The sequence below is a fragment of the Vicia villosa genome, linkage group LG4, assembly GCF_029867415.1.
Source record: "Vicia villosa cultivar HV-30 ecotype Madison, WI linkage group LG4, Vvil1.0, whole genome shotgun sequence".
NCBI lineage: Eukaryota > Viridiplantae > Streptophyta > Magnoliopsida > Fabales > Fabaceae > Vicia > Vicia villosa.
The window spans coordinates 10381505-10398209 of record NC_081183.1 but is presented as its reverse complement, the minus strand read 5'-3'; the positions used below and the strand labels follow the sequence as shown (position 1 = coordinate 10398209).

At 33.5% G+C, this 16705-nt stretch overlaps 2 protein-coding genes across 12 annotated transcripts; both read left to right on the top strand.

The window, feature by feature from the left end:
• Positions 1-2122: 2122 nt before the first annotated feature.
• LOC131594470 (uncharacterized) lies at positions 2123-6339 on the top strand. 9 transcript variants are annotated; one of them, XR_009281402.1, is made up of 9 exons: positions 2123-2269; positions 2348-2450; positions 3596-3675; positions 3892-4221; positions 4460-4526; positions 5091-5133; positions 5219-5281; positions 5705-5795; positions 6129-6339. XR_009281402.1 is itself a non-coding variant. In XM_058866610.1 (8 exons), exons 1-8 carry the CDS (start codon positions 2180-2182, stop codon positions 6210-6212), a joined length of 837 nt encoding a protein of 278 aa, XP_058722593.1. In that variant the 5' UTR covers positions 2123-2179; the 3' UTR covers positions 6213-6339. The 9 variants fall into 9 exon arrangements, 4 of the variants coding, with proteins under 4 accessions (XP_058722593.1, XP_058722596.1, XP_058722595.1 ...); XR_009281401.1 differs by having other exon boundaries at positions 4460-4536; positions 6152-6339; XR_009281400.1 differs by having other exon boundaries at positions 4460-4536.
• Positions 6340-10535: 4196 nt separating this feature from the next.
• LOC131594469 (putative pentatricopeptide repeat-containing protein At1g12700, mitochondrial) lies at positions 10536-15047 on the top strand. 3 transcript variants are annotated; one of them, XM_058866608.1, is made up of 5 exons: positions 10536-12627; positions 13126-13297; positions 13408-13535; positions 14107-14399; positions 14600-15047. In XM_058866608.1, the coding sequence occupies exon 1, from the start codon at positions 10697-10699 to the stop codon at positions 12608-12610; it is 1914 nt and encodes a 637-aa protein (XP_058722591.1). In that variant the 5' UTR covers positions 10536-10696; the 3' UTR covers positions 12611-12627; positions 13126-13297; positions 13408-13535; positions 14107-14399; positions 14600-15047. The 3 variants fall into 3 exon arrangements, with proteins under 3 accessions (XP_058722591.1, XP_058722590.1, XP_058722592.1); XM_058866607.1 differs by having other exon boundaries at positions 13126-13319; XM_058866609.1 differs by lacking the exons at positions 13126-13297; positions 13408-13535; positions 14107-14399; positions 14600-15047 and having other exon boundaries at positions 10538-12059; positions 12151-12379.
• Positions 15048-16705: the final 1658 nt, after the last annotated feature.

Here is a 16705-nt window from a genome sequence, read left to right as displayed (position 1 = left end):
TTGAGACGAATGGAGTATCAATTTTGTAGAGATCAAAATAGCATATAGGTTAGGTTGGTCAATGAGCTAGTCATATGGGTATTCAATTGTTCATGAGTATGTGTCTACCCGCAAATTAGTTGATCCAAATTGAATCAACTTGCTAATTATCTAAACTCATTGATTTATCGATATAACTAATCCAACCTGTGACAATCTACATAACTTTAGTTCTTTCCTTTGGCCTAGACAGATAACTCTATGGTGGTTGGCGGGTAGGACTATAATTAATTTCATCTCGCAAAGCTAAAATGGTTTGCCTTCTAGAGAAATTTGACCTCATGGAGTCTCGTATAGTGGTTGAAAGGTGGCAAGAGAGTGATGACTCTATCATTGAATACTCAAGTAAGCTTGGATATTTTAATGCCTTTATAGGTATCCTTTGTTGATGTGCAATGTTTATTTATTTTTTTGCATATCAAATGGGCAAGACTCCCTTAGAGAATAGAAGGAAAAGATTGGACAAAATCAAGGTGGTGCGCAGGGAGACTTGTAGCCCTCATAACCATCCTGAATGTGTGATGACCAATGGGGAGAAGAGGTTGGCTGAAGGCCACCTCCTAACTCCCCAAGAGCTAAGGTATAGGAGTTCGAGAAGATATGTATGCTCTTTTTTGGTATTTCTTAAACTTTATTTGATTTTGGTTTCTTCTCGGGTTTTAAGGGAAGTTTGATCTTATGCTCCATTTCTCTTCTCATTAATGACATGTAGGAATGGACAAGAAATTTTCTTCACGTTGCTTCTGGATCATTGCATTCTTTTTCATGCTTTAAGAATTATTTCAATTTACGAAACATGAATTCCACTCATTACTTTTAATTTTACACTCTTTATCTTCTGGCTCCATATCTTTATTGCTTGTGGGTTTTAGTGTAATACTTTTCTTCTTTTTTCTTGTCATCTTCTTTATCAACACCAAGTCTTTTTAGTTCCATCTCGTATTCCTTCAATTTTCTGAAAAGAGTGTGTGAGTGTCCATTGTTGCTAAATTCTTAGATTCATAAATCGCAACGACTTTGGGTTATTAGTTACAGTTTAGGCATCTAAGAATTTTTACAACTATTTTCTCATTTGAATTTTTTTATCTAAGACTTTGGTTCTTCTTCCTCTTCTTTCGATCCAAAAATTCTGCATTTTTTTTATCTTAATTGTTTGATGTTGTTTATTGATTTAAACGAGGAAAAAGTGGCAGTGTGTTATGAGCTGGAAATTTTATTTATGGATAATGATAATAATTTTGTGTTGTTTGGTGTTTGTGCATAGAAATTCTGATTGATCGACCTCACTTTTAATACTTCATTCAACATTCCATTACACCATTCAACTATTTAATAAATAATTTTTTTCAACAATCCCATGATAAATGGTCTTACTCCTACAATCATTTAGCAGTGTAGTGTTATTTTACACGTAACTAAAACAAAAATAAAATTTAATCAAAATTTAAAATCTATGATAAGTTGATTGTATAAAATATCTTTAGACTATTAATATAAGAAGATATATGGTCCATTATTTTTTTTAAAAAAATTGATTATTTATATAAATTTGATTGAGTATTATCAACGGCTAAGATTTAATGTATATTTATTTTTTACATAATAAAATATGAGAAAATAGTTGATGCACCGATAAATAATTTTTTTTTACATTATCAACTAATCACGACTATGTATTCTACCTAATCATACTGTTATTTGTAAATTACTGCGATAACATTACAAAATAACATATTCTTATTGGTTGACAATATAATTTTTTTTTACGCTGTTAGTGTATCTCCTTTAAACCAACAAAATATAAATCAAATTTTTGTATTTAACTTTTTTTTAATAGATCATGAATGTTATCCAATTCTTTTCTCTATTATAAAAATAACGTTATAAAGAAAAAATATTTATGCATTTTAAAATAAAAATGAAAGAAATAAACTATTATAATAAAAAATATTTATAAAAGTTAAATAAATATGAGAGAGAAAAAATTAATTTTTTTATCAAAAAATTAAATAATTATGATACTAACTGTCAACAGTTTTTAAATTTAAATAATTATCGTAATATTTTTTTATTACACCGAAAATTTAGTGATCTCGTAATACCCGCCTCAATTGTTCCATCCAGTCATCAATCACCATTCATGGACACGGAGACCGTCCAACGACGCCGTCGAACCAATGCAACTTCTCACAACGCCGTCGTAACAGAGAAAAGGTTGAAACGCAGCGAGGTGAAGTTCAAAAAACCCCATAGCTTTTCGAATTTTCGAGTATTTTTTTATTTCGAATAAACCCGTTTCGTTTTGTAGGTACTCGCAAAGAAGAAAGCCGATAAACAACTCATCAGAGAAGCGTATGCCAAAAAGGATCAACTCGCTTCTTTTCCCGCTTATCGCAACTTCCAAATGAACGGTAACTGTTTTTGACTTTGTGAAATGCAGTTAGATCAGGATTAGGGTAGGCGATACTTGATAAGCTAGTTGAGAATGGAAGAAGAAGCATAAATTAGTTGATTAGATTTCAAGTGTTTGATAAAATTAGCATTTGATTTTGAATTAGTTGATTAGCATAACCGCATAAGAATATATTCTTAATTAATATTTAAATTTAGGGTATGTTTGGATCAGTTGCATAAGATGGAATGAAATGGAGTGGTAAGTAATGAAATTCTATTGTTTGAATTCGCAAATAATTGATGGAGTAGAATGAAACATGATGGAATCCGTTATATCCCATTCTATCCAATTCCCTATTTTTTTTTTTTTGTTTTGTTAGATGCGATTTGGGGCGATTTGGGGGTGTATGCAATGGAAAGAGACATTTTAAATAAACCAACCAAATATTGGAGTGTGATCTATATTTCATTCTGCACCGTTATGTTCCATTCTTCTCTGTTATGTTTCATCAATCCAAACATAACCTTATATTTAAATTTTTTTCTATGAAGTTAATAGGGTAAATATGAGAGGAAAAAAATACACTATAACATAGTATCATCCCCAACAATTTTTTTTTTTTTGGTTTCAATTAGTTTATTATCACTATTCCGGTTTGGCTAAAATAGTCCCACATTGTTTGAGAATCCAGGCTAAGGGTAGTTTATAAACTTTATATACAACATCCATACACCTCAATTCAACAAGGTGCCTTTTTGTAAAGGACAAAGCTACGAGGGTGTTTAGTCCTCTAAAAGACAACACCTCGTAGCCGCAGTGGCGCCAACTTGAGGTCGACTGGAATATTGGCGCCATATGTGGGAACTTGACTTGTCCCTTAGCCTAGACTGGGGGACACCTGTGATAGTTTATATACAAAACCGTGAAAGTTTTCACACCTAAATCAAACAATATCTTGTAGACGAAGTGACACGTACATGAGGTCTTCAGAAGCATTGGAGCTTTTTCCAATAAAATTTAAGTTAGACCCGTTTTGTACCAAAAAGCATTACTAATAACAAGAGTGATAGTAATATAAGGCTATAATAATCATTGATATTGCTACATAGTATTGTGATGATATTGATGTATTAGTGCCTAATTTTTTTACTTGATTTTTAGGTCTGTCAGTGTGTTTGAAGTCAGGACATGGCAATAAACTTTCTTCTCCTGTTAAACGTTATATTCAGAATCTCCTTAAGGTAGAAATAATAGTAGAGTTACTTAAATGAATGAAATACATATAAGTTTTAACCAATTTTATAGATTATATTTTATTCAGAATCCCCTTTTTTATTTGTTATACTATAATAAATCAGAAAGGCAGTCCTTTTTTTTTTATGTTTGTGGTTGGCCTTTGTCTTATTCATTGAATTGGGTAGGCCAACAAAACAAAATTAACTCGTCCAAATCTACAGCTTAACATGGAAGGGCCATATGGATCTGAGTGGCAAGTGGAAGAGAAGGTGAAGCGCGTAGAAATGGTTGATCCTGAAGCATGCTATATATTTGTGCACGAGGTTGATAATTCAAATGCTGATGAGATGACAACGGTGTTAACTGCGGAAGATACTTCAACCAGTTGTGTAGAAGATAGAAGCCCCTTGGTTGGGTTTGTACATTACCGCTTTGTTTTGGAAGAAGAGGTACCAGTGCTTTATGTGTATGAACTACAGGTTGAGCCTCGGGGCCAGGGGAAAGGATTGGGGAAGTTTCTAATGGAACTAATTGAGCTTATCGCCCAAAAGGTGCTAAATTGTTTTTTTTAAACTTATGCTGTCATTGATGGTAATAAAGAATTATTGCTGTTTGGAAAAGATGACGAACTGTTGAAAATTATGATATTTGAAGAAACTGATTTTATTTGTTGATTTCTACCGTTCAATTTATGAAAATCATTGAGCCCCTCGTCTGGACTTTTTGTTGACAAGCTTAAGAGTTTAATGACTAGTTTGGTATCTGATGTTTTTATAACTTCTCTTGTAGAACTGCATGGGTGCTGTCATGCTTACTGTTCAAAAGGCAAACTTGTCAGCTATGAATTTTTATACAAGTAAGCTAAGGTAACATTTTTACAGATGTATGCCATCATTGAATTTTTTTATCGTTTACGAGAAGTACATGTCAAGTTTGATAAGAATAAATTGACAAAAAAATATTTTCTATTCCTAACCGCTCCTATAAGCCTTATCGTGTTTCAACCTTAAGAGGGCATTCTAGAAATATTTCTGTTTGCTTCTAAACAGGCATTCCTGAATCGCATTTCTGCAACAAGAAGAGAAGGAGCCGTTAGTTTCATGTTATGAAATCCACATGTATAACTATATTCTACGTGTAATAGACTTCTTTATTAGGGTATGTTTACTCTAGCAAGCACATGTTTATTTGCGCAAAATGCCACAAATCCTTGACATGTGCTACGTTCTAATTCCAGTTTCTAAATTGAAATTGTAATGATAATCTTAGTTGTTATATGTGGTGATTAAACATAAAGTAAGAACAATGCGATTGTTAGAGTTATTGCTGTATCTTTTAATAAAAAGTTATGGATCTTTGCTTCACTCCCTTTTTATGTTTGGTCTTTGTTTTGTTGTATGATGAAACATCCCTGTTACAGATATATCATATCAGCCACATCACCTTCTAAAGTTAATCCAAAGGTATGTAACCCACCTCCCCCTAGAATCATAACTAAGAGATATGGAATTTCTTACACAAATTAATTTGTGTTGTTTTCAAATGCAGATGGAGACAAGTTATGAAATTCTTTGCAAAACATTTAACGATGAAGCTAAAACTATTTTGGAGGTAAAGCACTCAGTACACCGTTAAATTGATTCTCTATATTACCTCCCAAATTTCATAAAACCCCTTCATTTATATGCAGATTGTCTGAATACATCAGGTTTCAGGAATTTTTTTTTTCATCACACTTTCTGCACTGAATTTAATAAAATACACTCTCTATGAGCTACATGTCTAGATCATTTAGGTTAATGCTTTCTTTTGAAGAAATTGTTACTGCATTATTGTCTTTCTTGCCGACACTTCTCACCAATACTTTTTCGGGTCTTCTCCTTACAAACTCTACCATCTTTCTTAAATTGGAATTACCCCAATTTCTCTGTGATGGTTCTATTTTCATTTATATCTTGTCTGAACATGATGACAGTTGTTAAAATAGCTATTTCATTTGAACTCCACTGATTGTTACATCACAACTGTTTGTAGGTGACTGAAAACAAAAGCTTTTGATTGCATTCAATCTGTGAACCATGTGCTTATTTTAGTTGATGACACGTCATTAATTTTCTCGCAAAAGGTAATTTTAAAGTATAAATTCATTGAATGCTGTTATCCATTACTAGAAGAAAATATTGAGACTTGCTCAAATTGTTTTCCTGATCATAAATGTTGAAGTAACGTGGTGAAAGCTTGCGTTCTGTTGTGCCTCAACAAGCTTTCACCACATTTCATCAACATTTTTGTTTAGGAAAACATCACCTTAAAATCATCTTTCAATTGGCTCTATGATAAAGTAAAGTCAAACTACTTTATGCTGAAATAAAGTAGAAACGAATAAGTCGATTCAAACTTAAATTGGAAATGTAACATAAGTTTCACCCTCATATCTCTGATTCATTTTTCTCCATAGAATCTCTTTTGTTTTGTTTGCAGGATAGTGGGTGAGTTGGAGAAAGACTGCTTAAGTTATTGGTCTCATTTTTATGGCTTCTAGCTTCATTGTATTAATTGAGTGTCCTGTTTCTCCTACATAAACATTGGGTTCTTTTTTTGTTTTGCCAGATTTAAGTACACCTATTCTCTCTCTAATTTTAATGATATAGTATCAAATAATTTCTCTCCCTTTTATTGAAATTTTCTCAGCAGAAAAAGGACTTAACCATATCAAATTTATAATTTTGTAATATAAATTATTTAATCTTCACTCAAAGACCAACTTAGATTAGTGACTAAAATTCAATTAAATTATTTCAAGGTATCAAAATAATGAGATATATAGGCTTTAGCTCTCTTTACTATATAAAAAATGAAATTTATTCTATTTGTTACATCATATTTTACAAAAAACTTTAAGGATATATTTTTTTTTCTTCAGAATAACAATGTAAAATACGAAAAAAAATAAAGGAAAAGAATATTTCAATCCACCCCATAGTATTTTTGGGTATCCGGCGCAATTATATTTATGTCTCATGTTTTCATATATACATCTTTGGAAACATTTTTTTTTCTTTCTAAAATTTGAGTTTTTTTAGAGATGCATTTATAAAATTAAAAAAATATGCTTTCGGAGATACACCTCTGGAAGCATAAGGGCAAATTTGGTCAAAAAGAAAAACATTGATGTCTAAGTTAATACTAATGTTAGTTTTTTTCTCTTAAACTGTGCTACACTTTTTTCTTTATCTTCTTTAGTACAAATTTTTTTAGGTTTGTTTTTCACAAAACTTTTATCTTCTTTGGTCCCAATTTTTTTAAAGTTTGTTTTCCAAAAAAAACTCTCAGGTATATGTTGAGAACAAAAGGCCAACTTTTTATTGCACTCTAGATTTCACAATTCTTCCTCTATAACGATTTTGATTAAACACACCTTTTTTCTATTGAAGAAAGGAAGTCTGTTTAGTGAATTGTTTGAAGTCATTCTTATTTCATGGGACCATTACTACAAGAGTTATGCTCTAATTCCTATTTCATGGAACCATTACTCTTATAACAGGAGTTATGCTCTAATGACATTTGTTGATCAAACAATTCCAAACATAAGAGGGAGAAAGTGAATTGTGTTATTTGACTTTCAATTTTTTTTAAATGATTGATTTAAAAAGATTGATTTTAAGAAGAGGAAAAAAGCAAATATTAAATAGAGATTATCCTGGTCCGACCTTAAACCACATGGCCTACTTTAGTCTCTAAAAAATTTCCTATTGAAATTTTCACTAACAACAACTTAGACTTTTACGCAAGTTCATCCTAACAACTTTACACCAGACTTTTTATATGTAAAACTTGCAACCTTCAACTATATTACAATAATGCAAGAGAATTAAGCTATTAATTCTATAAATTCAGAGAGAAATAGAACTCTTAGACGAAGTTTTTTATTCTCTCAACTCTAAGGCAATTTCTAGTGAATAAAACTAGTAATAAAATGATAATGAGCGAGATAGAAGAATGTATAGATCATAACATTTGTGATTGTGAAATGAGGAAAACAATCATTTATATAAAAAATGGCTCAAAAAAAAATATTTTTGACGTGTTATTGTCAAGTCATTGTTATTGTCAAGTCACGTGGATGGTAGAAACGAAGCTATCAACAGTTGCAAAGAATAATCTTTCTGATACACAATTGTAGGTGTTTTTGTAGAGGACCAGTACGGTACATCTATCGTCCTTGCATATCTCCCTTCTTCGAAAGAGACCATAAACTCTACATTTCCCCAAATGTGTGTTATAGAGTCATTGTTCGCTTGCAGATGAATGTCAGGCAATATTCTTTCCCTTTTCAACCTTAATGCTTCGAAGAGATCAACATACATGATGTCACATGAGCTTCTCATATCCATCAAGATCCTTGATACTTCATGATTGGCTATTCTGACCATTATCACCAATGAGAGTACTTCATTGAAAATATCACATACCTCTTTTGTTGTCTCAAAACCCTAGAACTAGTTTTTTGCCTTTCGATTTCTGTTATTCATCATTTGCCTCTAATCTCGAGGCTTGTCTCTTTGTGGTTTTCGTGAGGGATTCTTTTATGCGGGATAATCCCTCTATTATTGAGGAGGTGACAAAAGGTAGTGAATAAAAGAAGTTGAAGTTGATGCAGTGGTGCTTTGACAAACAGTTGACTACATTGCTTTGAAAAGTGCACTTATTGATAGTTATGTAAATGCGTAATGATCAGATCGGTTAACAGAAACACTTGTGGTGGTGCAACAAAAAAGATAAGAGGAATTTAACATGGAATTTCGCGAGAATCAAGGAACAATTTACACAGGTGACACCAATATTTTGAAGCGAAACATGAGATAAGTGATATGCCGATGAAGGCCGCTGTGCACACTCTTTGATACGACTGTAAGTGTGTCCGGTAAGTGGAAAGGGGGGGTGTACATGTTAACATTGAAGGATAGAAAAACACTTAGAAAGGGGGGGTTTGAATAAGTGTAGCTTTAAAAACTTGACCGATAAAAATAAATTGCACAGTTATTTTTATCCTGGTTCGTTGTTAACTAAACTACTCCAGTCCACCCCCGCAGAGATGATTTACCTCAACTGAGGATTTAATCCACTAATCGCACGGATTACAATGGTTCTCCACTTAGTCAGCAACTAAGTCTTCCAGAGTCTTCTGATCACACACTGATCACTCCAGGAACAACTGCTTAGATACCCTCTAAGACTTTCTAGAGTATTCTGATCCACACGATCACTCTAGTTACAACCTGCTTAGATAACCTCTAAGACTTCCTAGAGTATTCTGATCCACACGATCACTCTAGTTCCTTACAACTTAACGTAATCAATTCTAAGAGTATTACAATTGCTTCTTAAAAGCTATAATCACAAACTGTGATATTTCTCTTAACGTTTAAGCTTAATCTCACTAATATATTACAACAGCAATGTAGTGAGCTTTGATGAAGATGAAGATTCTGAGCTTCGAATAGAACAGTGTTTCAGCAAGTTAATATTCACAGAAATTGTGTAAGTTCGTTTTTTTTTCAGAATCGTTAACCTTGCTTCTCATCAGAACTTCATATTTATAGGCGTTGGAGAAGATGACCGTTGAGTGCATTTAATGCTTTGCGTGTTCCGTACAGCATCGCATTTAATGTTATACGCTTTTGTCAACTACCTCGAGCCTTGTTCACGCTGTGTCTACTGACGTTGCCTTTAATAGCTTCTAACGTTCCTTTTGTCAGTCAGCGTAGCCTGCCACATGTACTTCCTTCTGATCTGATGTTTGTGAATACAACGTTTGAATATCATCAGAGTCAAACAGCTTGGTGCAAAGCATCTTCTGATCTTCTGACCTTGAAGTGCTTCTGTGCGTGATACCATCAGAACTTCAGTGCTTCTGATCTCATGTTCTTCTGATGCTTCCATAGACCCATGTTCTGATTCTGCTTCGACCATCTTCTGATGTCTTGCCAGACCATGTTCTGATGTTGCATGCTGAACCCTTTGAGACAAAGCTTCTGAGCGCTGAATTATGCATACTCTTTATATATTTCCTGAAAAGGAAATTGCATTGGATTAGAGTACCATATTATCTTAAGCAAAATTCATATTATTGTTATCATCAAAACTAAGATAATTGATCAGAACAAATCTTGTTCTAACAAACATTCCAACATCAAAATCAATGAGGTCAGAGACATGTAACTTGCAAGAATGAATGAATAGTACATTGGTGTGACACACCATCACACACTTATATATGGGCGACAATTGAAACCACTTTTGGTGAACACATCATAGAATAAACTCTTCAAATTTAACCAATCTTATTAAATCGTTTGATCGACTCGAAATGATATTTAATATAAAATGATGATGAAATTTAATCCATTTGGTCGAGCCGATCTCACTAAACAAAATCTATTTTGTATTCTTATTTTACAATTAAAATACTAACGTTAAATCTAAACGGTTTAATATTCTAAATATATGAATATTTACTATTCCGATTATCAAATTGCTAGAATAAAGTTATTGAAAAATACGAGATTGATAAAGTGACTCAGTTTCATTTTGAATCCATTAACCATCACCATTGATAAATACATATATATTTTTAAATGATTTTCTAGAATTACGATAAATTAGTATGATCGTTATACCCAATTTTTTAATGTATAACTCGCTCTTTTTATGATTCGGTGAGTTTGAAGTAAACACAAAGGAGAATGCTAGTTAATTTCTAAATAACAGATCAAAAGATCATTGTTAGGATGTAGTTTTTGTGTAGGGAACCAGGGATATCATTTCCCATTTCAAAATTGTTGAGACCCAAAAAAAGGAAAGAAAAAAAGAAATCCAATTTTACAAAATTGCACCAAAACCAAATGCAAAGTGCAAACTCCTTAACCCAAAACTAAACCTCAAAGTCAAAACCACTTCTCTGGCAGTAGTGTAACAAAGAAACTGCTTCATCAACTGGCCACTGAACAAGTGAGCCAGCAAAACATGAAGAGAACATTACGCCGCTACACTAAAACCTTCAACCTCCATCCATCTCCTCCAATTTCCACCTTCACCACCACCACCCACCACCATGCCGCCACACCACCACCACCACCACCACCAACAACATCTTCATCCCCGCCTATCACCACTCACTTCAACAAACACCTAACTTCCCTAACAACCACCAACCAACACCTAACCGCCATACATCTCTACAACCAAATCGAATTCCACAAAATCATCACCCCTTGTATAATCACTCTCACAATCATAATAACCTCTTTCTCTCACCTGGGTCTTGTCTCTTTATCATTCTCTCTCTTCGGTAAGATTCTCAAACGCGGTTATGTTATAGATACTGTAACACTGAATGCATTAATCCAAGGTTTGTGTTTCAATGGTCAAGTTTTGAAGGCATTGGAGTTTCATGATGAGCTTGTTGCTAAAGGGTTTGAATTGAATGAGATTAGTTACGGGATTTTGATTAATGGGTTGTGTCGAGACGGGAGAATTAATGCAGCTATTCATTTGTTGAGAATGGTTGAGAAAGGTTGTTTTTTTGTTAAGGGTAATGTTGTTATGTATAGTACTGTTATTGATTGTTTGTGTAGAAACGGGTATGTGAATGAGGCTTTTGAGTTTTATTTAAATGAAATGTTGGTGAATGGTGTTTGTCCGAATGAGTTTACGTATGGATCGTTGATACGGGGTTTGTGTGGTGTTGGGAGAGTGAGGGAAGGTTTTGGATTGTTGGAGGAGATGGTTAGGGAGGGTTTGTATGTGAGTGTTTATGATTTTACGGTTTTGATTGATGGGTTGTGTAAAAAGGGGATGTTAGTGGAAGCGCGAGAGGTGTTTGATGAAATGGTTAAGAGAGGTTATGAGGTTAATGTTGTTACTTGTACTGCTTTGATGGGTGGGTATTGTTCGAAGGGGAATTTGGATGAGGCTAGGGAGTTGTTTGATAAGGTTGTTGGTTGGGGTTTTGCGCCGGATGTTTGGACTTGTAATGTTTTGATTCATGGGTATTGTAAGGTTAAGAGATTGGATGATGCTATGAAGGTTTATAATGCAATGTGTCGCGAGGGGTTGGTTCCGAATGTTGTTACTTATAATACTCTGATTGATTCTTTTTGTAAATCGGGTGGAGTTTCGCAGGCTTGGGAGATTGTTAAGATAATGCATGATAGTGGTTTGACGCCTGATATTGTTACTTATTGTATCTTGTTAGATGCTTTGTGTAAAAGCCAATGTCTTGACCATGCAATTTTGTTGTTTAATCAACTGGTTGAAAGGGGTTTGGAACCTGATGTTTGGACTTATACTATTTTGATACATGGGTTTTGCATGAATCGAAGAATGGGTGAGGCTGTGAATCTATTGAAAGAAATGCATCTTAAGAATTTGGTTCCTCATATTGTAACTTATAGTTGTCTTATTGATGGCTTGTGCAGATCTGGGAGAATATCATGTGCATGGAGGCTTCTTAATAAGATGCATGATAATGGTCCACCCCCGGATAATATCACTTATAGTATCATGTTAGATGCTTTATGGAAAAGCCAACATCTGGACCATGCAGTTTTTTTATTCAATCAAATGATAAGAAAAGGTTTGGAACCTGACGTTTTGTGTTATACCATCATGATCGATGGATATTGCAAGAGTAAACGAATAGACGAAGCCATGAATCTTCTCAAAGAAATGTATCTGAAAAATTTGGTTCCTGATATTGTAACTTACACAATACTCTTTGACGGCTTGTTCAAATCTGAGAGAATCTCCTCGTATGTATGGCAGCTTGTTAATATGATTCGTGACAGTGATCCGCCTCCTGATATTCTTAATTACCTAGATACACTTTGCACAAGTGAGCATCTTTACAATAACGGCCTTGCTTCAGCCCATTATTAGCAGAGGAATTTGTTATTGTGAGTACAGTTAACTATACTTACTAATTGTTTCTAAGCATATTTTGATTAAAGGATGTTGCTGGTAGCTACACTTATTAATGGTTTGAATGAAGCTGGAATACTAAATAATACCAACTGAGATTTTCCATACACACTAGATGTAGTTAACAAATACTAGGGACACATAAGTTTATTCAAATTATAGTTAATGTCCGATTAATGTTAGTACACAAAGTTTCGCACCATTGAAGTTTGGCTGCATGTGTAATATAACTTCCTGATTCGCAACTCATTTTTTGAAATGAATTATTTAGATAGGGAAATTGTGCACTTTGTCAATTGTAGATTTAAATCATAAGTCCCTCCTTTTCATTTGATTTATTTTTTGTAATAACACTAAACATTTCTTGATAGGAACCAAATGACTTTTTTTATGATGTTTAAGCTACATTCCATGTGGGTCTTTCCTACTTTGTGCTATGATCATTTCTGAGAGCAATCTGTTATTGAATATAGGTGATTTTTCCAGCTTTAGATAAATGTGTGAAGAATGAAGCACAGATTGAACAGATGGGAAAACATAATTTTTTATTATCACCTATTTGAGATGTTAAAGTCTTCCATTTTTTTAAATGGTGAAAGTTTTCCGAAGGAGCTAGTATCCTACTCAGGAGCTCTGCAGACATCGGTTAGTCAATACATGGCTTGAGGTTTGATATACTATATCTAATATCAAATTTCCATTTCTTAATCTTTTATAATGGGCTGTATTTCTAATTATCTGTTTGACAATTCCAGAAAAGCAACAATGGAAATGATGTATATGCACTTCCTGTCCATTCAGCCAGTAGGGCCTATATGAATATCACCTTAGTGCAATGGACTATCAATGGCATAGTACTAGTGCAACATATGCAAGATGAAAGGTACTTTTTTTGTTCTTATTTTTAGTTCAAAATATTTAGTATTGAAACTGTTGTTTCCTTTTCCTATTATTATGTAAGAGGTCTTATAGACCTAGGAAGGGCAGGGAGAGAATCCATGATATCAAACATAGTAGCATACGGTGGCAATGGCAACTACCATGTTAGGCGTGAGCTATCAGCCCCATGACTGCTATTTCCTTCTTTCTATAATGAAAGAACACAAATGAAAGTTTATGATAGATTTTAACTTCTTACTATGCTCATATACTTGCGTATGAAGATCTGAGTCACACTTTACACTTATGGGCAATCTATAGTGGTGTATCCCTCACTCAAACAGAGAGATTTAGTTTGTAAACAAAGTATAGATATTGTGGTTTCAAAAAGAGAGGGACATGACATTGAAGAAATATTAAATGGTTGTACTAAATCAATGCCAGGTTGCACTAATTCTCTTCCCGATGAAGTCATTAATTTCTTTGAAACAAGCCAAGTAGAAATTGACATTGTTAATTTTATCTTTTTCCAATTCTTTTTCAAGTTAACTAACGCTTACATCTTTTACTACCAGAACACATGTTAATTGCAGAGATATCTTGATTGCACCATTGGCGAAACTGTTCCCTCTGAAAAAGTATCTAATGAATAATATAAATAAGTATAACCCAACTCGCGCTCTTGTCACTCTGCTGGATTAATTCTTCACTGATGACTGGCTATGCACCCAAGACCCTCCAACGAGGCTATGTTCAAACAGTTGGCAAGTGTTTTGGAGTGAAAGAAATGTCAATAATCCTCCAATGCTTGGTTGGCGGTGTTTGGCCAAGAATGGTCCACCGTTTGTTTGATCTTCATTCAAAGACGGTAAATCCTTAGCTTGGCAGCTATTGCTAAAGAAATGTTTATTGTTTGCAACATGGTCACTGCTATTCTGTGGAATTTCTTCCTCTTGTTCACACATGACATACATCATAACACTTCTGAAATTCCACTTCAGCTTTTAACATTAGGCACATTGACTATAGCCCAATGTCAAATTTGTGATTCAACAATTTTTTTTGCAGAATTGAAGAATTTATTGACTATCTGTTCCCTAAAGAAACTCAGACAACAGATCTCAAGATTTTGGAAGTTTCTTACAAATGGAAGAAGCAGAAATTGTCTTCTGCTGACAATCAACAGTATCTAATTGCTCTAATGCCCATTCTGGTATAACTGGCAAAAGGTTTCAGCAGCTATGTCAATCTTTTTTCCTAAGTTTGTAACTTTGAATTGCATTTGAGGATCATCTAATCATACAACATGTAAATTATGATTCACCTCACAAGTCATTAAGGCAATGAACTGTCAAAGCAGGTGTACCTAAACCACATACAGAATTATATCAAAGTTGGAAACATGTTATGTCAAAGTGTATTATGACACATACAGAGTAGCAGATTCTGTTATGATTATGACTCATACAACTGCATTATGGTTCTACTAAAACACATCTAAAATGTAGCAAATCCATCTGTACAGGTTTTGAAAATTTTGGTTCTGAAAATCCAAAAAGTAACAAATCCATCTAGACAGGTTCTGAAAGGTTCTGTTAAATTCACTTCATCATTCATACTCATAAAAATTCACTGCAATTTCTGAATTAATACTCACAATTGCATAAAATTATTTCATTTGATTAGTTCATTCACATTGCAAACACAACACATTGCATTACTTTAGGATATACACATTGTTTTTTTTTTGAAGAATAGGATATACACATTGTTGCAACTAATGGAAAAACAAATAAGTGATAGAGTCCGAAAATAACTAATATATTTATTCTTCATTTTAATTATTGTTCATTTTTCTTTGAGTCACTCATAAACTCATCACTGTTATTAATAAATGGTGTGTTTTAGGTTAGACCATACTACTAGTCTTTATACTAGTGTGTCAATAAATAAATTGAAGTTTAGTGAATAAACAATAACATCGAAAGTTGTTTAGTCTAGGAATAGTATCAATCACTCTAGAATATCTAGGATCATAATTAATTCTAACACTCCCCCTAAATTGTAGCATAGATGTTATATGCATCAAACTTGTTACAAATAGATTCAACTCGAGGTCTTCTAAGGGATTAAATATGTCAATCAATTGATCATTTGAACCAACAAAATTAGTTATGATTTCTCCTAAAAGAACAATATTTCTTACAAAGTGGCAATCAATTTCTATGTGGTTAGTTCTTTCATGAAAAATTGAATTAGAGGCAATATAAATTATAAATTGCAGCTTGGTTGTCACAAATTAGTTTCATTGCCTTGACATCTCCTAATTTAAGTTGTTAGAGTAATTGTTTTAGCCACGTGAGTTTACATGTTGCCGCCATATCACGTTATTCGGCTTCTGCATTAAACCTTGCAACTATGTTTTGTTTCTTACTCTGCCATGAGATCGAATTTCCTTCAATGATAATACAATATCCTGAAGTGGACCTTCCATTAGACGGCGACCCTGCCCAATCAGCGTTAGAATAACCCACGATTTGGATGTTACCCTTGTTTTCATAAAGTAATCCTTTACTTGACACACTCTTTATATACTTAAGAATGCGAATCACAATGTTCCAATGGTTATCACATGAAACATTTTGAAATTGGATAACCACATTAATAACAAATATAATATTTCGTCTGGTCATTATGAGGTAATTAAGTTTGCCGACTAGATTCGATATCTACAAGGGTCTTTTAGTGGCTCCCCCTGACTTGGTAGTAGTTTGACGTTAGGATCCATTGGAGTGTCACTAGGTAGGAAATCAAGCAAGCCAAATTCCTCAAGTATATGAAGAAGATATTTTTCGTTGATTAAAAGTCACACCACTCTTGGATTGAGCAACTTCTATCCCTAAACCATATTTTAGTGGTCTTAAATCTTTAGTTTGGAAGTGTAGAGACAAATGTTATTTTAAGTGTTGAATGTCATCCTTATCATTATTAGTGATAATGCTATCATCAACATAGACTAACAGGTAAAGGCAAGTGGTTGGTGAAGAATGCAAGAAGAAGACATAATAATCAACTTCACATCTATTCATATTATACTATTGGAGCACAATGTTAAACATGCCAAGCCAAGCATATGAAGATTGTTTCAAGCCATAAATAAATCGATGAAGTAGA